Genomic DNA, 24,981 nt, shown 5'->3' with positions numbered 1-24,981 from the left:
TTAACAACTGAATCTCTATCCAGAATAACATTTGTACAAAAATAATTTATTCAGGGAAAAATAGAGTAATAATAGCTAAGGAATTGTGATCAGTTTTACTAAACTGAATTTATTAGATGCCTTATTTGACCAGCTGAAAGAAGCAATGCAGTTGGACAGTTATCAGCAGACAAGTAACTGCTTGAAGTGTTAGCTGATTTTGTTATTATCATTGATCAATAAATTCACAAGAACGTTGATGATACTATCAATTGTGCCTGATTCTCAGCAGTTTTATGGGTCAGTTTTCTGCACATTTTCTTTTAGTTGTTTTAGTTCTGAAATGAATGCTTAATTGTAATATATTTCAAGGGGTTTTCTCTTTCCACACTTTTAAGTTTCACCAAGTATGTTGAACATCAATTTTCCAGTGTTTTGCTACAATAATCTACTGATCTATATTAAATCAATTTCTTATGCTGCCTCAATATGTTTTAGGAAAAATGGAAAGCTAACCAATAGCAAGATTCATTGTCAGTTAGGTAATTTTCCCAATTTCTTTATTTTTTTTAAAGAAAGATTTTTTGGAAATTATACTACCGTAAAAGAGGAATTGTAAAAAAAGAAATAAAGAATGTAAAAATGTGACCTCAGATTTAATGTAAGGCAAGATTACCTCATCCCCACTCGCACTCATTCAAAGTCTAATCATTTTTTATCTGGAGAAAAAGCATTTAGCTGTTCCCTGTGCCTCAAAGTTTGTTTAAATATCAGTCTGCTAATACAGATGGTCCTTAACATAGGAGCATGATTGAACCCAGATTTTCTCATGTTAGTCAGCCATTTGTTAAGTGAGTTTTGCCCCATTTTATGACATTTCTTACCACACTTGTTAAGTGAATCACTGCAGTTGTTATTAACACACTTGTTAAATAAATATTGCTTTCCCCATTGACTTGGCTTGTCAGAAGGTAACAAAAGGTGATCATATGATCCCAGGACACTGTAACTATCATAGATATGAGTCAGTTGCCAATTGGCTGAATTTTGATCATATGACCATGGGAATGCTGCAATGGTCATAAATGTGACAAAAGATCATAAATCATTTTTTCAGTATTATTGTAATTTTGAGTGGTCACTAAATATACTGTTGTAAATACAGGGTTACTTGTACTTCAGATGGAACACTTGCTTTACTATAATTCACATTAAATATGATGAGGGAATTTAGGGTTTCTAAGCAGCTGTCCATTTTTGCACCATTCTGCTCACCTTGCAGTCACTCATTCACAAAAATAATTTCCTTCAGAAGATTAAGCCCCCCTGCTCTAGAACACAGTGGAAAACAGGATAGATAACTCTGCCAGAAAATACCCACTTTGCAGTATTTCTATATTATTTCAAATAAAACAAATGAGGTGTCTATGAAGTCACCAGGAGCCAGGTTGTGTCAAAATAATTTTTTTATGGTCCATATATTAAATACAGTACCTTTCCGTTTGAAAAAAATGCAGTCTTAGTAGTTAAAAGTATTTCTCCAGTGCGCTGCTTGGAGAGTCCAAACGTGGGTTAACACAGTCTATCTGCCCTAGGACTGAGTGAGTTTTTTCTCTCTTTGGCCACGTCTCCCTTTGCCTCCCTAGTTTCAGTTTTAAAACTTAGTCCGCCCATTTGGACTGTTTTGGGGAGCGTTCCAGTCCTAGAACAGATAGCTGGACCCCCCAAGCTTGAATTCTCTCTGAAAGGTTTTTTCCTCTTATTTGGACTCTAGTTCGTTGAGTTTTCTGTTGAATTACCTTTGCTGAGGAGGCGCTGGCTCGTTTCGCTGCCCGCTGGTCGCATGCAGGGCGGGAAACTGAGTAGCTTGTCCGGTAGTGGCTAGCGAGCAAGGGGATCGGCGGGAGGCTTCCTGGTCCGCGTGGTCCCCCTCACTGTCTTTGCGAGTCGCGCAGGTGGCTGAGTGCCTTGGCAGCTGCGGTGGTGCTCTGTTGTCTGGCAGAGATGGCGGCGGCCATTTTGGTAGTTTGCGCGCTTTTCCCTGGAGCTGCGCATGGAGCGGCCACCATTTTCCATGGAACCTCATGCGGAGCTGGTCATTGGGAGCTTGCCGTGGATCGCTGCAGTGCTTATAATTGCCTCTCAGCTGCAGATTGCCGCCAGGGAGTTCAGGCCTGGTCCGGGGCGCCGGCCAGGCCTGTCTCTCTTCTTACCTGTACCCGGATTTCCCGTGGGGCGGCTGGTGGGAGATTTCCAGCCCTCGGGCGGATCTCCCTCCACCGAGTGTCCCTGGGTGTGCTTCCGCCAGCTGGCGAAGTGCCTGGTGCCTATCCACTGCAAATTAATTGATTGAAGCATGGCTGACGATGGAATGGAGGTGCAGGAGGTGCAGGCAGGGCACTCCGCCAAGCGCAGAAGGATCGAGGTTCCCCCCAAGGGCAGTAAAGGGGGGAAGGGCGCCACCAAGAAAGTCTCCCAGGGGGTCTCTGGGATTTCCACCAAGGCCAGGGAGGGCCCCCGGAAACAAGGAGCTGTGGAGGCCAAGGCCCCACAGAAGCAGCCATCTCCTATGCAAGCGGGGCAAGGACCAGGCTCGACCATTTCCCAGGGGGGTGAACGGGATTCCCCTTCCCACCGGAACAGCAGGTCCCTATCTCCCATGGGGGAGAGGTCCAGGACCTCATCTCCAAGTGCCTCGTGGGGATATCCGGGCTCCCCAAGTTCTTCACTCAGGGAGGAGCTGGGGCCTTTCCAGGGATTTCTTCCACCTGAAGAGGGGAGTAGCACTGGGAGTCACAAGAGCAGGCATGCTTGGTCTGGCTCTTGTGCCAGGGGGAGCAAGGGGCCTCCCCTGTCTGCTGAAATGAGATAAGTCATTTCTATTGCTATTTCCCAGGGTATAGCCAAGGGCATGAAGCACAGGGAGACCAGTAAGTCTGGCTCATCCAAGGCTAAGCGGGCCCCAGGCACCGGTTTATCCTGGCACCTCTGTGGCCACGGAAGAGTCGGTTTCGGAGGAGGGGGAGGAGTCTGAAGGCTTTGTGTTATTAATAGATGAGGATCTCCCACCTGACAAGCCAGCCTTCACTGGCCTATTCAAGCCGTCCTTGTTCAAGTCTATTTTGCATAAGGCCAGGACGGCTATTCATTTGGGCCCTGCCACCAAGGATGCGAAGGCCACTTCCTCCTTCCGGGGACCCCAAGGAGGGTCTGTTCAAAGAAATGACTCCTACTCAGAAGATCATTCCCGTTCCGGATCTATTTATGGGCGTTGTTCAACATCAGTGGGCACAGCCTGGCACATTGACCAATCCCAGTGGGGGAGACAAATCTCTTTATTCTGTCGAGAGTAAGATGGAGGATGTGTTGAAGTTGCCCGAGATGGATGCCCCGGTGGTTTCCTTAATTTCTACCTCTAATTTGCCAGCCGATCTCCTTGAGGGCCTTAAGGCGGAAGATAAACGATCTGAGAAGGCGTGCCACTAGATGCACCAGGTGGCCGCCTGGGCTATCAGGGCATCCACCTCGGCTTCCTTATTCATCAGGGCTTCCCTTCTATGGTTGAGACAGTTGAGAGCCAAACCTCCCACCAGGGAATCCCAGTGGAAACATGACCACAGCAAGATTATCACCGCGGTTGAGTATTGGGCAGATGCCTCATTGAATGCCGCTAAGTTTGCCTCTAGGGCATTGGTGTCCAATGTTACTTCGCGGAGGCTGCTGTGGCTTCACCACTGGCAAGCCAACATGAAGGCCAAGTGGAAGCTAGCTTTGGCTCCCTTTAAGGGGGTGCAACTTTTTGGGGACACTCTGGACAAATTTGTCATTGAAATGAAGGGCAAACAGAAGATCCTCCTGGCCACTTTGAAAAAGAACGAGCGTAAGAACTCTGGCTCCTTTTGTAAGCAGTCCTTTCAGAACCAGGAATCTAACCAGCCATCTACCTCGTCTACCTACCATAGACTTTGCTCCCAGGGAGGAAACGGGTCAGGACAGCGGTTCCTACGGGTCCCAGGGTAGACAGCAGCAGCAGTCCTTTTGGAAACCCAGGGAGTGTGAATGGCACAAGTTGAATGTGCGCCGTACGGTTCGGATATACATCAAGAGAACCAAGGAATTTCGGCGTTCCGAATTGTTTTTTGTGTCCTTTCTTCCTGGGTCACTAAGTCACAAGGCGTCTTCTCATACAGTTGGTCGCTGGTTGCAGGCCTGCATCAAGCTTGCTTACGAGCACCAGGGCAAGACTGCACCGAGCCACGTGACCGCACACTCGAGAAGGAGCGCGGCAACTTCGGCGGCTTGGGTGACCCAGGCTTCCATTCTCAACATTTGTAGAGCGGCCGCGTGGGCGTCTCCCACTGCATTTACCAGGAACCATAAAATTGATACCTTTGCCTCGGCCGAAGCCTCTTTTGGACAGAGAATTCTACAGAAGGTAGCAGAGGCTTCAGAGACTCTGGTCTCTGAACATTATAGCTTGGGTATGTCCCACACTTGGACTCTACAAGCAGCGCATTGGAGAAAGACCTTTGGCTTACCTGAACGGTCGTTCCCTGGGCGCTGCGAGGAGAGTCCAGTCCCACCCGGATTTCTGGCATTGAGACTATTGACTGGACATGACTATGAAACGGGCTTCCTGCACGCTTGCTTCTTCGTTTTAAAATTGAAACTATGGAGGCAAAGGCCAAAGAGAGAAAAAACTCAGTCCTAGGGCAGATAGACTGTGTTAACCCACGCTTGGACTCTCCTCGCAGCACCCAGAGAACGACCGTTCAGGTAAGCCAACGGTCTTTTTGTGAGTTTAAAAAAATAGTCTAAATTCATGAAACTTGATATTATATGAAAGTTAAGGAGATTTTCAACAATTTAAATTTTATGAGGCATCTATTAGATCATTATTTAGGCAACTCATAATTTCGCACCAGTGCTGAAATTTACAAGATCGCTTCTCACCTTGTCACATACTATAGAAGAATAACACCATCCTAATATGGAATTTTTTCTTGATATCAGATACTTCCACAGATGCTTCCCCCAGCTTTGAGACACGAGGCAGCTGCTATAGCATGTATTATATACAAAAAGAACATCTACTAACTAAAAGTAATGCATTATCAATCAACAGAACAGAAAAATGAACTCAAATGAGCCAGTGAAGCACTAGAGCTGGTTATAGAAGGTGAATCCCCTAAGAGTCTCTCTCTTGATTTACTCATTGAGCACTGTCTCTGCTGCTGGTAACTATCTAAATTCCGATCACACAGAAGTATCCTTTTTGGGATGCCCATCATAATTTGGTCTGGCTGCTGGACTCCGAATGTAACAGGGAGAAAAGAATGAAGCAAAAATAGGGCCAGGTCTCTCTTTTTTCTGTCACTTTAGTCTGGCTATAAGAATTGTACTCAGAGTTCTCCTTCTACAACAAGTTTTATATCTTACTGCTATAGAGCCCTGGGGTCCATAAAAGCCATTCTTTACCTTGGTTGATCTTCTGCTGTTCTACAGAATGCTGAGTAGGACAGTGGACTGAACTATAATAATATACCATGGCAGTAAGCCAAAATATTTCCATTAAACATGAAGCTGTTGGAATTGAAATCAGTTACCTATTTTCTCTTCATTGCCTCTGAAAGGAATATGATAAATTCTGATTTTGAATTGCTTACTTTTTTCAGAAAAGTTCAAAGCATTTTTGATTACTTGTCTTCAGATATTTTGGAACAAGCTGTTTACCAACCACTGCACTGGCTAGCCGGCATATCAGAGTTTTCCTCTTCATTGTTAAAGTAAGTATCTTTGTAATATAGATAAGACTCGAACCCCTGTCTGTGTTCCATATTATTGCTTTTACTGATAAATTGAAATGAATTATACCACTTTGAAACATTATGTTAACATATGTATTTCATTGTTTAGTTTCTTTAAAAAAACTTGTTTTTGCTTTACAAATTTTATAAAGCAATTGTTTTTATATTTGTTTTTTGTATTTGATTTAACTTTGAAAAAGTAGCAGTCTTGAGAATTGGTGAAGCTACTAAAGCTTACATTTATTGCTTTGTTCGTATTTGGTATTTTTAGAAAAATGGCATGTTTAAAAGCAAATGCATAATTTTCTTGCTGTTTCAGTAAGTGTAATAACAATTTACATATGAGACATATGCTACCAGCTGTACTGCCATTTCTTTTCTAACTTTGGATCAAAGTCCTCTCACATCCATTTCAAAACCTGTTTGGGCTTCTCACAATATTTTGTGTCCCTTCCTACTAATCTTTAATTTCTAATTAAATACTAGATTTTTTCCATTTGTATTATGAAAGAAAAAAGATGTTTAGCTTTATTAATCATGTTTTCTAGTTGTGATTTTTTGTTTTTTCTCTTCTGCTTTATACAATTAAATTGCTCTCAAAGAAAATCTCAGTAATTATATTATATACTTTAATAAAGCCCCAATTTGGGATTACAAAATGATGATGACCGTAATTCTGCTTAGCTAAATCATCATTTTGTAAAAAGTATATAGAAGATGTTGATGCTGCCAGAAGTCTGTATATGGTAATATGATGAGCTACTCTCCAACTGCAACAATGTTTTATTCAGATGGATGCAAACCATAACTTTCCTCAGTATAGAATTGTTTATTCATGTCATATTTTATATGTAGTTAATCTTCTGCTGTATGTGGGTGTGGCTAGTCTTACATTCGTGGCTATATGAGCTTGAAAGATGAAGTAACATATGTTTCTCCATATGACCAGCGAAAAGTTTTCAGTAGTTTATTAGTATTAACACAATGACTGAGTGAACATTTCAATTTGCACTGTGCTTTAAAGAGTCTAGAGTAATTGCTAAATACTGAAAAATAACACTCCGCCTGGTTAGATGTAAGTTTGTATGAACTCCATGTTACAAAGATCCTGCTGTTTTCTAATTAATAAATGTAAAGTCAATTTGCTGTTAAATTATATTTTATGATAGATATTGAATTATGAATAGGTTTTAGGCATTGTTATAATGTTAAGTTTTATTCATTTTCTTAATATTCAAATAAATGTATATGAAAAAAGTTTATGTATTGTGATATGAAGCTGAAGAATAAGCTATCTAATAAATAGCCTTTGTATTGAATATGTTTTGCAAGTGTGCAATCTAGAATGATGTGCTGGTATAATTATCCATTTAACTGTAAGGCATGCTAAAAGGCTACAATTAAGGTTTTTTTTAAAATTATATAGCACAATTTATTTCTAACCAAGAAATTAAAATCCTAAAACAGCCCGAAAAAGCTTCATTTAAAATTGTAACCAACCATTGTATATTTTTCTTTCTTTCTATTATGTGTCAGAACCTATATAGGAACACAACAAATTAAGAATTTCTCTTACATAAATTTTGTTTAAATAAATTAAACTGTTTATTTTTTTTGTTTTATTATAGAAAGCTTGTGCCTTCATCCAATATTGTAGGATATACTGTAGTTGAAGATAAAATATTCCCAAACATGCTCCACGAAGCATTCTTATTTTAGAGGCAGATTTCTATTAAATACATGTCTCTAATAGTGTGTTCTAATACTGAACTTTAGTTGTGTGTGTGTGTGTGTGTGTGTGCGTGTTATAATTTTGCTTTAATTATGACTTTAGACTTCATTTCAAATATTTACAGCACTAACTCTAAATATATATAATCCTCAATTATACTAAAATATTTCATATTTATATAAACATTAAACAATGCCTGGCTTGTGAAACAAGAGAATTAATAGTCCCAATAAAGAAACTAAGTGAGGTTGCCTTGTAACTATTATAGGTGTATTATTCATTTAGCATATGTTAACCGGCTTTTAGGGTGTTAAGATAAATATAATTCCTTCCCCCAATAGCAGTGGTGGGATACAATTGGTACACCCTGGTACTGGCATACCGGTGCCTGCTGGGAGCACCAGGTACCGTTCCGGTATGTGCTATGGAGGGCCCATCCACCTGCTCACCCTCCTTACCTGTTTTTGAGTCTATTGGGGCTTTTGAACACGTGCACAGAGTGTACGGCGCCGGCGCACTGCTCTGCTGAACAGCTAGAGCGTTGCGGGTGGTAAGTACACATGTGCTTGTTGCACGTGCACTGTACACGTGCATGTCGTGGATGCTGGGCCCCATTGCAGCATACTGGTTGCAACGGGACCCAGAACCCACCACTGCCCAATAGCATCAAGTATACATATAGTAAGCAGACATGACATCATTCAGCAAACTGGGGAATTAAAGTTCAAAGGAATTAGGATTACCCTAAACTTTTAGGGCTGTTGATTTCACAGGTAAATTATATATATTATTCTGTATGTATCTTTTATTTTGAAAGGACTCCAGCTGGAGAAATGACAACTCAGTGTCATCTGAAGTTACTATTATCCCAGCCATATTGTAACTGGAACTTGCTTTTGCGAACATTGCTACATCATGATTGCCTCTTAGTGAAAATTTTGCTGAGAAGTTTTAGTAAGTATTAATTTTATCATGTTTCTAATAATGTGAATGTGCAAATATAATGATATTTTTCATAGTTTTAATCCTAACCTTTTAAATTATTTGAATATTAATAGGAGGACTTTATGATATTGTGGAATCAAAACAACAAATAATCAAAGCTCACTGCATTGTTTATTAGACAGTACATACTGAAGGGGTCTCTTCCAAAATTATCGTAAAAGACCCTATTGCAGACAAAGAGATGCATATTTATACATTTCAGAATGGAGGAGAAAATGATGCAGGCACACATATACGGAACATAAGTAATAGATGATATAAGATACATATTCATAAGTAATAATGTAATAAATCTCAAGTACCTACTCACTTTTATCTACGTAAAATAATGATTTTAGTTAGAAGAAGCATTTGCACTTTGAGATTCAAATGCTGCTATGGAGCTAATAATAGCAGGCCGCTGTACAGTGAAATTCTGTAGGTCTCAATTTATCTTAAACTATTCCATCATCTGAAAACTGATTTTTGTCACAATCTTACTCCCTCTTGAATACAAAGGCATTAAAAGTTTTTTGAAGTAATATCAAGGCCTTCAGATCCTCCAATTCATTTTAACAACTGCTTCCAATGGTTGTATTAGCATGTGCACTGATAGTGAGAAAGACAGATATCTATTGTAGTACTTAGTACTTCATTTCTCTCTTCCTTGCTATTTGCTTAGTTCTGAATTACTCTAACAAATTCTGAAGAATAACCCCTAACTATTAATAATGGTTCAAAAAATTAGATTCATTCTCTGAAGTCCTGAAACACCATTATTGTCCTCCCTAGTTTAAGTAGGGTAGCAATCCTTTCCCTCTACCTTGTAAGATTTTAGATCCTATGTAAAGAAGTCTTATGAAAAAAGTACATTGGAATAAGTTTTCAGTAGGTGGTTTGCTTGCTTGCTTCTTTATTTGTTTGTGTGACTGATATGTGCTCATATTTCCTATGATCCATGATTATTCTCACAAACAGTAGCAATATTTGTCTCATCTGTGCTTCTTCAATCTGTATATCATATATCAGTAAGCAAGATGCAACATATTTGTGATTTTTGTCCACACTTATCTCTGCAACTTTGAGATTGGTGCATACATCACTGCATTTGTGTACAACGGTTCATATTTTAGGAGCAGATACAAACATTCCAAACTTCCTATCAAGTATGAGTTTACATCAGACAGATGAAAATACAGTAGTATGATAATATGTTCTGTTTATAATATGGAATTGTCCAGCAAATGATATTTTTGCATTGGTGGACAGTAGCAACTGCCACTGTTTTTGTCATCTCATGAGCTGCCTTTTTACTGCATCATATAGAATTCCTGCTTTGTACACTCTCTGTGCATCAACTTTTGATCAAGTTCTTACCTTTGTCAGGAAGAATCAATATTTGGTATTTGGTTACTCCCAGATTGTTAGACAAATATGTTCTTCACTCCTCTGTAAACAGCCATTAGTCATTGTAGCTGTTTTTCACAGTATCCAGGCTTCCTAAAGGTAGACTATATTGGCTTCCAATCCCTGCATCTCACGACTTTCCTGAATTATTGGCTACTCTAAGGTTGCCATTACTCTTTCTTTGTTGCAAAATGGGACAAGTACATCTTTGTACACAGATCCTTGTATCTTATAATAGATATTTCAGTAATCATTCTCTCTGGAGCTTGGATGTTTGTCAGTACAGGTTGACTTAATTGCCATTTCAGCATTGCTATGATTGTTTTACTTTTTTTACTTTTCATTTATTCATGAAACATTTCTTTTAAAGGATTATCTGATGTTTGCTTCCCATAAAGCCAAGTATACTTCATTCTTACTGCTCAATAATCCTTTTAAATCAGGATTTCATTTATGTTAAGGTGGCCTTACTGGTGGTTTCTGCTTTGGCCAGCACGTCTAGTGTATATTTTAAGAACTTTGATGCAATCATTTATTTTCTTAAATGAAGAGAAAGATATATTGTAGCAAGGTATCACCTTCATAAGGAAGATTATGTCTGATTCTAATATTATTTAACAGTTTTATCTGTTACCCAGCTTTGCCATTAGAACCTTCTCTCCATATATTGGATGTCCATAGGACCTTAACATTTAGCATCTAAAACTGAACCCTTTTCCCTGATTCTGCTTCTATTTATTGATTGCTAGGATTTGAATAAAAACCTTGCAGTCTCAATCTGTAGCATAGTTAGAACCCCTTTCCTTGTAAAACAGCAATCTAGAGATAATCTTCCACTTTCATCCAGGATACCAGTATTCCATTTTCATCCAAAGCTACTGACTCAAGAGGGATACCATGCCTTAGCAGGAATACCGTTTTTATTCTGTCTTTATGTAAAATCATACCTTTCCTTATACCTGTATGTGAATACAAGGCCTTTCAATTATGTACTCAGCCAATCCCCTAAACTGCAGGAGCCCCTAAGAAATTGTTGCCATTTATACAGTGGTCACCTATTTCCAAGTCTCTTCAAATAATAGAATTTTAAATTGTGTAAAATTGTTGAAGAATCTGGGGAACTTAGATCTTATTATACAATATTGCATGATAGCAACATTAAACAGGTTTTTTTTCCTCAGTAACTTCCTCTGTGGATGATAGAAAGCCCTGTAAAACCATAGTAGGGCGCAATTAGAAATTGTTATGAACAGCAGGCAACGTAGTAAATGTATGAGTGAGCAATTAGATGGCTAAAAGCATATTTTAGGTAAGTTGTCTATCAGCGCCAATCACTAACAGAATCAATCAATTTGGTGCATTTCTGATGGTGCAACAAGCTCAACTGGATGTAGTCATCAGCAGCTGAGGTACAAATAACATTATTCTTTGATAAATTGGAGCAAGAAGTAGATCACCTTAAAGTCACCAAGGAAGGGCTATTGTTATCCCCAAGGTATTGTGCATGAATTTGGGGGAGTTCTACATGAATAGGGCAATTTAAGTTCAGTCTGCTTTTTAATTATATTACGGGCATTTGCACATAATGAATGCACAGATTTTGATGTATAAATCATTCAAATAGGCACGCAGCTTAGGCATAGTGGTCTTCTACTTTTACAAGTTGAAAACTAGTATTCTCATCAACATCTTTAATACTTTTTTGCTTTATAGGAAAAAAATCCTAATTGTTTAGCTTATAACTGTGGCTGCTATGAGGGATTGTTAATTGTCTATCTAAGGATATATTTTCTGAATGATGGGGAGGGAATTCCCTCAGCTTTGATATTATCAGCAGAGCCTTTATGGCTAAAGCTTGGCCTCGAATAAGAATGGCCACTATGGATACTCGATTGTTGCCTAGCAGCCTTGCAGAGTCATTTGCTTTTATCTTGCCTGCTCTTTCCATTCCACTTTATCTTTCTAGCTTCCAACAAAGAAAAAATACCAATGTCCTTGAAAACACAAAAAGGTATATTATGGACTTTTTCCTGATAAACCCACATTCTCAAGAACATTAAAGGAAGTGTGGCATATTTGAAGGTAAAGCTTGTAATTTTAGCATGGCTAGGTGCCGTTTGCTAAAAGAAACTCATGTCTTCTTAGTAGCAGTATGATGCTGCTCTAGAATACTTTGTGTGGCCTACTGTTGACACTGATGAATCAGGGGGACTTTCTATTGTAGACACAACTTGCTGTATGAGAGATTTTAAATTATGGCTTTTAATGTTAGCCATTAACAGTTAATCATAGATGGAGATTGTTAGTACAATCTGGAGGCAGTGATTGACTACCACATCCATATCTAAGATTTAGGATATAATTTTATTTTCTAGTTCAAGTTACAACTTGTCCTCTATCTTTAGTTGGAACTAATCTTCCAAAATTATTAACTCTCCCAATCAAGCAAGTTATGATTACTGGTTGAACCAACAATTGACTTGAATTATAGGTTATCGATGTTGCTATTGCTGTTACTAGAACACAGTAGACTTATGAATAAAGGTATGTGCCAAGATCCCTGATTAGGTGGCTCAGTGGCTAAGACACAGCTTGTTGATCAGAAAGTCGGCAGTTCGAATCCCTAGTACAGGTCTTCTGCGTGAGCAGGGGGTTGGGTTAGATGACCTCCAAGGTCCCTTCCAACTCTGTTACTGTTAATCTGTTAATAATATTGCAGGATTCAATCTGGGTTGGTCACTGGGATAAGAGGTTTTGTCTTCTGAGCTTTGGACTCGTGCTGGAGCCCATCTTCGGGGAACTTCTCTCTAGCAGAGTGTATGTGGCATTTATAGTGCCTGTTGTAAGTGGATTTTTATATTATATTGCGGTGTGTTGATGGCTGGCTTTTAAGTTATTAGCTGTCACTTGCTTGTGCTACCCAGCCCTCACCTTCTTAATACTTGAAAAGCTAGTGGTAAATCAGAACTCCTGTTGTTTGACGAGGGACCTATTTCCCAGGCTTCGATCACTTCTCTGGTTGTTTTTGTGCCTGCTTGTCCAACAATCATAGTAGCTGCAAAATTGAATGTGTGTCCTTGTTCATTGCAGAGTGAGGCTACCAATGAGTTCAGGTCTCTTTGTCTGACTGTTGCTTGTGTTCTTGCTCTCTTATGGTTAGCTTCGCTGTCCTACATAGTCATAGAGGCAATTCATGCAGAAGATTTGGTACATTACATTGAAAGTATCTTCCACTTCCAAATGATCTTTATAATCCATAATTTGTCTTGTATGGTAGCCTCTGGGAGGTATGCGATGCCCACTTGCAGAACTTGGAACCTGCATTCTACAGCTTTCTAAATGTTTTTGATGTAGTAGGGTATGCCATGCGGTTGGTCTTGCACTTTGCTTCGTCCTTTCTTTCTTGCCATCCCTTTCTCTCCAGTCTTTCTGCTTGGAGAGGGGAGGGGAAAAAATGAATTCTGTAGCTAATCTGTCCTTTACTTGACTAATTGCAGCTCTGAGGGTTGGTTGTCAAGATCTTCTGCTAATGAAGCTGCTGTGTTGGGATTCCTCAGTTTACTGATGTTGATCTGTTTCATCACAGTTTTGTTTCCCTGTGCACATCTCTTTGGCTTGATGTGAAAGCTTAATTTGGAGATGATGAGTCTATGGTCAGTCCAACAGTCAGTGCTCGGCATGGCCTTAGTCACCCTTTCATCCTGTCTGTCTTTCGTCCGCACGATGACATAATAAGATTCCAGTGCTTGGAGCGTGGGTGCATCCAGGAAGTCTTTTTGCGACTTTTAACTCTGTGTACCTTAGCTACCTAAACTACAGTAAAGAACTGCAAGGTACTGGAGTTGGCCAAAGGAAATTGGGGGAATTGGCCCCTTCTAGCAGTTCTAAAAATGGAAAGGTTTAAAAAAATCCTGTCTCAAGTGAGCAAGTAATAGGGGAGAAAATAAGTTACAGGCAGGTATTTCTAAGTGTTAAGAATTATGGGTTCAGAGAAGGCAATTCATCCATTATACAGAGAAATTATCGGAGAATGTGAAAGAAGAAAGGATATGTTTTCTCTTTTCTATGCTCACCATACTACTATTCCCTAATGATATATTAAGGTGCCTTATATCAGTCTGTTCATTTATCTGTGCTGTCTCTTCTTACTGATAGCAATTCACGAGTGTCAGGCAGCTCCATTATCTATTATCTGATCCCTTTAAAGCAGTGATAAGCAACATTTTTAGGAGACAAAATCTATTCCAGCATTGAATGTTGCCATTTCATGTACCTACACATGACTAAATGTCTATCTTCTCTAAATTTACAGAATAGTTAGCAGTTACTTTATTTTTAAAATTGTTACACTTCCTTTTTGTTGGAGGTTCAAATCCAATGGCACTGATTCTTTAGCACATTATCATCTATTGACCACAAGGGAAAACTGAGTGAAGCTAAAGAGTTAAGGATTTCCCATGTGTACACACTTTCACTGTGCATGCTCTTGTCCAAGGGATCCTTAACCTAAGGTCAATTCCTTCTGCTTTTATTTCCAGAAACATACCAGATTAATAATATGCTCTTTTACTCTCTGCTGGTAAATATAGTTGACTAGATGCTAAATTTTGTGTATTCATATAATGCAATCTGTGTAAATAATATATTTCTGATATAGTTATTAAACCTGCCTGTTCACTTAACCAATTTCTAAGAGCACCTTTAATCTTTGGTCAGATCAGATTCCTACTCTCTCAAGAATGTTCAAATTGCACACAGAACAGTTTCTGACTGTTCCTTACAGTTCCATTACCATTTTGGGGTGACTTTTACCTCAGAATGAAATAATTTATTCTCAATAATTATAGACAAAAGTTATAAAAGAAATCTGGATATATTATTTTTGCCTGCAACAACTATTAATAGGCTCTTATTTCAAAACAACTAACAGCTTGAGCAAAACTATTTCTGTTAAGATCTGAGTATACACACATACACTCACATAAAGACACACAAAGACAAACATATATGTATGTACATAAACACAGACACATGCACAAGGTATATGTATGACAAAGAATGCACACAATCTTAAACTGATTGGGTTAAACAGAAGCTATTGTAATTTATTTTTTTAAAATAAGCTATTTGACATCTTTGGTTTCGAAATGGCTTTATGAGTTTACATTTTATTATTTTGTAATTTTAAACACAACACAATATACTATACAGTTTGTTTGTTTGTTTGTTTATATTAATTTTTTTAAAATCTTGTCTTATGTTTGCTTAACTCAAGGAAGTGAGTTTGTTTTAATTCCTAGAACCAGTCTGGCTTTAGTGGTATTTGAATAGATACTGAAAAAAACTTGTATATTAAAATTTATTAAAATTTATTTTAAATATTTAAACAGTTCAGAAATAGTTCATTTTGTTACTTAGAAAATTTATTATTGTGCAATCAGGATTAATGATTTTTGTTCAACATGTTATCCACACAATTATAGAAATCCTTGAATATCTCAGCCAGTTCCAATGCATAATTTGGGAGTTCTCCTAGATTCATGACACCTATTCAAGAAACAGACAGAAGTTATGGCTAGGAGAGCCTTTTAAGAACTTTATGGCTAAGAGAGCCTTTTCAGAACTTTCCAAAAGTTGCGCCCTTTCCTGAATCCTGAGTCCATGCACTCAGTCACTCATACTGTGGTTATCCCTGATCTGGATTATTGCAATAATAATTATACTTGGGAGTATTTTAGGAAGTCACAATTGGTCTAGAATGCAGTGGTGCAGCCAACTGGCAGAGTCAGATTTTAAAGGTCTTATGGAAGGGCAAGAGAATGAGGTGGATCTCACTTGGAGAGGTACAACGTTCCAGAGGCAGAAGCCACAGCAGAAAAAGGCTTTTCTCCTGGACTCCACAACTGGAATTCCTTGGCTGCCAGAGTCTTCAGGATGAGTAGGGCAGGTGAAGCCCATCAGGGTGAGAAGGTAGCTTGGATCAATGGATTTCTTGAGTAAAAGCATTTCTATTAAAAAGAAATTAAAGTATGAGTGCACACTGAAATTGATATAAAATTAAGTAATTAAGAATTAAGGAAGGTTTGATTGACTAGGATTTAATCCTAATTGATTGATTGATTAGGATAGAGTTGAATGGGGAATGCTCCTATGGAAGGGGGGGAGCTTTCATAGTTTTCTTATGTTTCTGCAAACTTGAAAATTCCTCAAAGAGATGATATCTTGCTCTTGTTTCTTAATTACTCAATTGAGACAAAATTAAGAAATTAACTTAATTACTTAATTTTGTCTCAGTTGAGTAATTAAGAAACAAGAAAAATGGAAAGAAAAATAGGAGGTAATGGACTCTTGGATGGTTAGTGATTATTTGGATTAAATCCTAATCAACCATAGTTCTGTAGAATATATGGCCATACTAGAACTGTTATTATATGTCTTTTTCTTTCTTTTCTTTTTCTTTTCTCTTCTTCCAGAATCTGAATTGTCTACAAGTAATGAACAAAGTACTTGTTTAGATATGAAAGAGAACAATGACATCAATCTAGCTGAAGCAATATTTACAGTATTGTCTTATTGCACTTTATCTCCCAAATCTCTTGGTGATGCCCTTCAGAACTACATGGAAAAAGAACACATGTGGGATTTCTTACATAATATATCAGGTAAGTATAATGTAATAAAATGTATCTTGAATATTATACTCTCAGTTTTCTTGATTTACAAGGTGTGTTAAAACATAGATCTTAAATTATTGAATAATACAAGTGTTCTCTTTCCCTCCAAGATGCTATGGTATAGTAATTAGGGCAAGGTAGTATTTAGACCTGAGTTGATACAGTTGAATATTAGATTTGTTTTCATCAGTGAAAACAATTTCATATATAAAATATTAATTCTGCAAGAATTAATGTGGCATTTGGACAGTAACATTATTCCTCTGAGAACATTTAATTTCTGTCTTTGAGATATTTTGAAATACTACAGAAATTACTTCCTACTCATCTTGATATGTAGTACCCCTTGGCACTTTCAATTTGAACTTCATTCCAGGGATAAACTATATGAAACATTAATCTCAAGTGCAGGACAGTTTTTTTCAGAAATAACTGTCACAGTGGGATGGATTGGGACACTAGCAGGGGAGGTTTAACTACTTGTTCTTCTGCAGTCCTCTCAGATTCACCCCATGTCTGAGTTTTAAATTTTCATTTATGTCAGAGAAGCCTACATAACTTCTTCTTCAGTAAAATAGTATATGTTAGTCTCGTAAGAGTTGGGATTGTGAGGCTGAGAGAACAAAGTCAGTCTGGTGGCCCGGAACAAGTATCAGGTTCTTTTTTTTTTTTACAAATGTGTTTTGTATTTAATTTTTTAAAACTTTTTTTTAGTCTCTTACCAAATATCTCAAAGAGAATGATAATATGATGATGACGATGATGATAGTCATTATTTTTCTAAATGTATGTCTACTAAAAATATTTTACAGTTGAACCAGTCATAAAAGCATTTTTAAATTACAAACAAACAAACAAATAAAAGAAGCATTGTTTTGGATGCTAGTGGTAATCATTTTTATTTTTTTCCTTTAAAGTATTCGACTGCGAAAAATAAATGTTTAAAGTTACAATAATTATGCCATAAAGAAGTTCCGTGGGTTCTATTTATGATAAGAATCTAGCATTAAAAACCAAATGAAACTTTATAAAAATCCTCATATTGAAATTTACTCAACCCTGAGTTACTTGTTTCACTATCTTTAATGTTTTTTGTTTCGGTAGTTTCTAGTTGCAGTGAATCAGAGCCAGAAGTTGTCAAATGCTTGAAATCGACTTTGATTAATTCAGTTAACGGAACAGTAAAGGAGGTAATCTCCTTGATGCATTCATGGAAAGCATCAGAGAAATATGGCACCTATCTGCCTAATAAAACTGTTCCTGAAAGTTTGTTGAGTACAGTTCCAAAGGAATGGAATTACATTTATAAAGATGTAAAAACAGAAGATTCTAGGAAAAGTAAGTATCTTTACTTAAGCCTCTAAAAATATTAATTAACCATTTAATGACAATATGTAAAAATGGAAGAGGTTTTGATCATGAATATCTTGGTAACCACTTTATTGTGTTTTTTTGTTTATTAATATAGTTGACTTATTTTTTTAGAAAGGTAATGGAAAAATATGTATAATTTTATTAATGAGGATTCAGCAAAGTAAATCATGTTCAGAGAGGAGGAAGAAAGAGCTCTTTACAACTGAATATTGTGACATTTTCCCTAGAATTCTCTGTTGTAGTTGAGCTCCATCATTTCTGGACTAAAGAACTACATTTATTCTTAGCATGTTGAGTTGCTCTATCTGTTCCACTCAGGGGTGGGTTTCTCGGTTCGGTTGCAACGGGGCCGGCGGCGTCCTTGTGCACGCGCACGGTGCATGCATGCGTACTAGTGTCTGTGCGATGCTCCAGCTGCTCCTGGAGGATCACGCAGGTGCTGTATGCGTCCTGCGCATGCGTGGAAGCGCAGAACTCGTCAAAACCGGGTAAGGACCGCGGGTGGGTGGGCGGGCGCTTCGCCGTTCCCGGAAGTTACTTACTTCTGGGTTCGCCGAAGACCGGTTCGCAGGGACCGCCGCGAACTGGTTGAAACCCACCCCTGGTTCCACTGTAGGAGTTGATGACAGTTATTAAATGTCTGTAATTCACTTAAATGGCTGCATTAAAAAATATTGGAGCACATGCTAAACCATAAAGCACAGTTAAATATAAACATTTAAAATGTTTTGGGAATGTAGTGCAAAGTGGAAGCAATGTGTACTCTTAGAATTAGTAATGTAATTGAATGAATGTTTGTAAATAGGTTAGACAGAATAAGAATTATTTTTTTCAATGCAATCCTTGCAGCAAACGGTATATGGCTCCAAGTACACTTATAGAATAGCTTGTATTCATATTGCTATAAGTTGCATTAGCTTCCAGGCAACCATAAAAAATCATGTCAATGAGCTGAGTGGCCACAAAAATTTAATAAACTAATGATATTGGTTGTTGTGAGTTTGTAATACTTTCCAGGGGATGGATTTGCTACTGTAAAAATATGATAGGGCCTATTGAAAGGAAAGAATGTGCTTTTTAGATTTGCACCTACATAATAACAAAATCATTTGTTTTACTGTTCTGTAAATATCATAGACTGGAGCTTTATTGAAAAAACCCCCAGTAAAATGTGTCCTCTCACGAAAGCTAGCTAGATAACCCAATATAAACATCTGAATTTATGAAAAGCAGATTAATCTTTCTAGGAAAGAATAAAATAAAAATAAAAATGCATTCCAAATGGGCCTCTGCCTGTTCCAGTGTCTAGTCTATATTAGATTTTATCTGCATGGTTGAAGCAGTGGTGATCAGGTTGGCTCAGTCTCATATGCCATAATGGACAGATGAGTGAGAGAAATGTGTGACAGACACAATTAAATTAAATTACATTAATTGTATTGGTTGTGACTCATTGCAAAATAAAATGGTTTAATTTTAATTATATCTGATTTCATTTTTCTTTTAGGTTTCACAAGGCTTGCTGCTCAAGTTCTATCTATTGTAATCAGCAATTTACCTTCTGTAATAGCATGTTTGCCATCCCCAATTAAATATTTCTTTTTAGTATCTGATAAAAAAATACCAGAAAAGTTTATTGAATCAGAGAAATACGGTTTTCTTGTCAAGACTTTGATTATAATTATATGTCAGATATTTGAGGATGGAAACATCATAGAACTTTTAACGGGTGCAATTCTTGACAGATGGAGCAAAGAAAAGCTCAGTTTAGTTTGCATATGTTTGGAAACTATTATAGGAAAAAAGAAAAAGAATCCCAAACAAGCAATTCATAAGATAATTCAGAGCATTGAACAGGAGAAGCCAAACTGGATTGAAAAGCAACTACTAAAAGCAAAAAAACTGAGCACAGAATGGTAAGAAACATTTTTCTTCTTTGTTATTGTTACTGCTAACCTCATTAATTTCTGAGAAAATAATACAAATTTTCTGGGGGAAAAGCATGTGGTCATTCCATTCAAGTCCTTCTAATTATTTAAAAGGCTATACTCATGCCACTTCCACTTCTAGCTATCTGTAGCCTGGACTGTAAGAGAAGTCATCTTTGAAACTCTCTTATGTCTTTCTGTCTTTGAAGGGTTTTCTGTCTTTGTATCAAAGCCTTACCACATTGCCTGAATCCTTGGTCTCTTGAAGTAAAAGTGTGTGTATGCATTGTTATGTTTTTGTATCTTTGGGTTTCTTTCTTTCTGCCAAACAGTGTATAAGGAAAGATGTAAATGCCATTGATCTCAGAGATCCAGGGGAAACTGATTACCCAATAAATCCAGTTTCTTTTTTTGCTGATGTTCCAGATAGATTAAACTAAAAAATAGTGTTGGAAGAAATATCTATCCGGTTCAGTTCCAAGCGGGGAGAAAGACACTGAAAACATGGTGGCTGATATGGTTTAATGGAGCAGAACCATCAAGCACATGGTCCTGGTGCAGCTAAACACATCGAGTGAAGAGTGAGGGTTATTTATACCCTCTCTTGGCCCTTGCCCTTGAGCTTCCTGTTCCTGTGGCAAGGAGATGTATTCTACTGGTTGCTGTCAGACTCCTATGGATCTATGCAGGGGTCATAGCTAACTTTGTGCTGATGCAATGTTGTGCAATTCCTATTGTGGCTGAAGGTTAACCATCCCTTGGTTCAGAGCCAGACCTTGCTGCAGGCAGTGATGGATTACCAAATCTGCATTTCTAAAGCTGCCCCAGCTCAGTATCTGCTTGGGGAACAGGGGGAGGGAGCTGAAGCTCTGAGTTTCTGTCTCTCTTAAGATTTCTCTTTCTCTTTTAGGGGAAATATAATATTCTGCCTTCTCACCAGGTCTCACTTCTAAAATCCTTTTGCATTTTTTTTGTGCTTAATGCAATTTTCATTGTATTTTTTATTTTGCAGTAGGCTACTAAGAATTCCTATTAAAATAATTGAGTTTTGTGATGCTATTCATATTTTGGCTATTTCCCAAATAAATACATTGAATTCTTTCAGTGTGCTTTATATATGTGAAAGGTCTTAACTGAAGAGATTGTTGTATTAGTGATAATAGGGTTAAATTCACAAAGATGTATTTTTGGTCATTGTTTAAATATCTATTGTGGTTATGTATCGGGATGTGGTTTAATATCTGAGGCACATTGCTGTTTGGTAACATAATTTAAGCTCAAGTGATTCAACATGATTTACTTTCATCCTGGAGCCATAAAGCACCATTTCAAAAGTGTGTCTGATGAGGCAATGTTCTCTCACTCAGAAAAGAATCCTTGGCCTCCTGTGCTTCGGGGAAGGGCACACTGATGATGCTTATAGTTCTTGCCACATTTTTCGCAGGATAATCTGCTTGCAGGTTTTATTATAAGAGCAACCCATAGAATTTTCACCTTCCCATTTCATTCTATTCATTCTGTTTCTTCTACTGTGGCCTCTGTGGCTGCACCACTAATTTGAAGACACATTCTTCTGTGAAGGTGAGAGAACTTAATTATAAGTTGATGGAATCTTCCATAGTACATTATATCTTGCATTAAGTCATGTCAGGCTTGACATCAGTGGATTCTGCCACACTTTAAGGAAAAGTAATTTGTGTCCAAAATAAAAGCACAAGTCCTTACTTCTGAACACTGAAAATCTCTAGAAGAAGCAAAAGGAAGTGAATCTTCAACCAAAGTTAAATTTTCCCTGCTATAATAGAGCTACTGGCAGTGGAATTATTAGATTAGATGCTGTGCCTTCTCTACTCATAGAACTGTGAACTTTGCTGTAACATTTTCTTGTATCAGTGTTAGTGTTCTACTTCAGAAAGAAAAAAAATTGGAGCAGTTTTGGGAGCAGTCAGTGGACTCAATTGATTTAGTGCTTGATCATCCTTTAATCTGCTCTCAAGGGATGATTATTTGGATGATCATTAAAGGAGTTTATTTTATTTTCTCCTCCTGTTGATACTGATTGGATATGATGATGATGATATCCATTCAGTTGTGTCTGACTTTTGGTGATTCTATAGGTTTCTCCACATCTTCCAATCTTGCACTACTTCTTTGAATTTTTCTATGACTGGTTTCAGCTTTGATGGTGTCCAGCCACTGTGTTCTTTTGTAGCCTGGTTTCCTTTGTCTGTTCTTGCATTATCATCTACAATGATAAAAATTAGGTTGTAGAGTTAGTTAATTAGATAGTTGTATTTAAATCGTGCCTTCTATTGACCATTTTTTCCCACTAGAACTTTGCAGGGTAGGTTGGGCTGACATATTGTGGCTGGCTGCAAGTCACTTAGTGAGTATCCATGGGTGAGAGTGTACTTGAACTAGGGTTTCTTAGGTCTTAATACAGCGCACTCTATAGTGGCTGTTACTAGAACCCAGATGTAGGCATCAAGTATAATTTCTTCCATTAACATTGAAATATATATCTGTTTTTTTTCTTGCATCTTTTTAAAACCATTCTTAAACTCAACCACATCTTGCTGGATTGGCTTCAAGATTTGTACTTGAGCCAGGATCTCTTTTAACAAGATAATTGAAGATTCCTCTTCTGCCATCTTTTCTGGCTCAGCAGATAATGACACACAGTTGGAATTTAGCTATAGTGCCATTCCCTAAAAGTGGAAGACCAGCATTGCAATTGTGTTAGTGCAGAATTCTGTGATAATCCTGGAACCTATTGTTATGTTGGGAGAAATGTCCTTCTGGGTTCAGCTCCAAGTGTGGAAAAAGACACTGGAAATATGGAGGCTGCTTGGAAAGATGGTTTAATGGTGGACAGGACCATATGGCTTGAGGTCCTGGGGAAAAGGGTGATCACATGCTTTTAGATGTTGGGTGAAAAAGAAGAGAAGAAGGAGAAGGGTTGAAAATTCCTGGCTTTATACTCTCTGTTTGGCCCCACCTCTCTTTTCCTATTCCTGAGTAAGAAAATGTATTCTGATTGGTTGTCAAACTCCCATGGGGCCATGCAGGGGCAACTCTCTAGGCTGCCTTTTGAGTCCCAAGTTTGGTTGAGTTCCCAGATTCCATGTGGTGAGTTTCTGTAGAAAACTAATCCCATCTTTGTTATGTAGAGTAAACTTAACTCAGGGCCCCTAATGGCCCATTGAGAAAGGTGGGGGTATTAAGTGTGAGATGGTTTCCTGCCTTAAAACATGTTTCTCCATATCTTATCCAGGGAAATGTAATATTCTGCCTTTTCAATATTTTCTAGGATATGTCATACTTCTAGGAGAGGGGTGGGTGCTAACTTCCTACAGTTACTAAAGATGATGTTCAAAGAATATATTTCCTATATTGTACATTTATCCAAATATAGGCAGTTGCTTTGATTTCCATTAGTGGGTGTGGATAGAAAGAAGATGACTGTTAAGCAACTTTCCGAAGGAAACCGGTTTGTTTAGGGCTAATTTCCTCAGAAAGAGAAAGAGTATTTGGAAATATGACACTGTGCTCTGGTTGGCACAACTCCATTTTGAATAAATGTCTATTTAAAAAAAACCACAGTTAGAGTTTTCATCTAAACCAGGAAAAATTAAGCAAAAAAAGAATGTTTGTATTTAGGATATTGGTTTTTTACTATCCTCTTGAAACATTTATTAAATTTGATTGTGCGTATTTTTATAAACTATGTAGTATATTTTTGCATATGTTAAGAAAGTTAAAGTATCAAATGTAGTTTTGATTATAATTTTTAAGAATATAATTTTAGCTTAATAAAATACTACAATTAACAGACATAAATTTCATATTCATAGAAATATGGGAAAAGTGATAATTGTATTCATTGTCTGTCTTGTTCATTAAACTATTATTAAAATAACCTTCATTTTATTGTTACCCCCCTCTCCTCAAATTATTACTTGTCAACTAAGATTGTGGAGAATACACAGTCTCAAAAGAAATGTCTGCTTTTCAGTGTAATTTGTTGAGTCGAACATTATTATTTTTCATTATGGTGACCCTGAGTTGCCTGACTGGGTGCATATAAAGATTAAGATGAATGCAGTTATTCCTTGGCTGAGGTCTGCCTCTTTCAGGGCACATTCTCCCTAATGACATGATTGATAGGCAGTCCCAAATCTAGAGAGGAACTCATTAATCACAACACTGACTGAATCCAATCATTTGCTTCACCTGCACAGTGATGGACAGGAAAGGATACAGTTTGTGTGCTGACACTGAAACAGTCATTTGTCAGAGGGCCTCAACTTTTTCAATGTCATCCTGTAAGCAGCTTGACATAACATTCAGCTGCACTACTATACAACTTTAAAGCACTACTTTTTAATTCTGCTATGCTTGTAAAGATGTAGTTCTTTGGAAACTTTTAGATCAAATGTAGTGATAGCATATATCTCTAGAATTAAATTGTGGTGACTATAATTTCAAATTATTTACTGCCTTGAGTTTTCTGAAGTGATGTATTAGATTGTAATGTTATTTACTGGGTTCTATGCATGTACATGTATCATGCAAATAAATTCAAATTTACTTAAATTTGTTGCGCGCGCACACACACAAACACACACACGCCTCTGGTCCTATGTATGTTTATCTGAGAATGGGCCCACCTGAATTTAATGAAGCTTAATTCTGAGTTGACATATCCTAGCATGCAGATAAGAATAAATACTTAGTTTTCCTTGAGAATGTTGTACTATCGGCTCTACTATAATTAAAATGTTATAATAGCTTTTGGGGTTTCTAAATTGCTAATTGAGGATGGATGCAATGCTGTGATACAGTTTGAAATTTATAATCAGATCATAATATATTGAGCAATTAATATTAGAATGGGAATAGTTACGTAAACTAGCCCAGATGTCACATGTAAAAAGGAAGTGCAAGCTTTTAACAATTGGTTGTTTTCCCAAATTGAAAATTGATATAAAATTATTCTGTGAGCAATACCTTGAAAATTTTAAAAAGATTTTAAAAGCTGCAGTTAATATGAGGACTACTTGTGTGGTGTGTTAATTAGGATTTAAAATAATGTA

At 37.5% G+C, this 24,981-nt stretch overlaps 1 protein-coding gene across 2 annotated transcripts in view; it reads left to right on the top strand.

The window, feature by feature from the left end:
- Positions 1-24,981, top strand: part of KIAA0825 (KIAA0825 ortholog) — a 187,947-nt gene that overhangs the window by 58,033 nt on the left and 104,933 nt on the right. For both annotated transcript variants that reach the window (XM_087715720.1, XM_087715721.1), the window contains exons 12-16: positions 5,655-5,765; positions 8,336-8,472; positions 16,383-16,571; positions 17,688-17,921; positions 19,465-19,873. In XM_087715720.1, coding sequence (XP_087571846.1) covers positions 5,655-5,765; positions 8,336-8,472; positions 16,383-16,571; positions 17,688-17,921; positions 19,465-19,873 — 1,080 coding nt within the window. The remainder of the gene's footprint in view (positions 1-5,654; positions 5,766-8,335; positions 8,473-16,382; positions 16,572-17,687; positions 17,922-19,464; positions 19,874-24,981) is intronic.

The sequence above is a fragment of the Thamnophis sirtalis genome, unplaced genomic scaffold (genome assembly GCF_051295495.1).
Source record: "Thamnophis sirtalis isolate CommonGarterSnake01/CBP01778 unplaced genomic scaffold, rThaSir2_p1.2 scaffold_5, whole genome shotgun sequence".
Classification (NCBI taxonomy): Eukaryota; Metazoa; Chordata; class Lepidosauria; order Squamata; family Natricidae; genus Thamnophis; species Thamnophis sirtalis.
The sequence above is the reverse complement of the archived record's forward strand: the minus strand, read 5'-3'. Positions and strand labels throughout refer to the sequence as shown.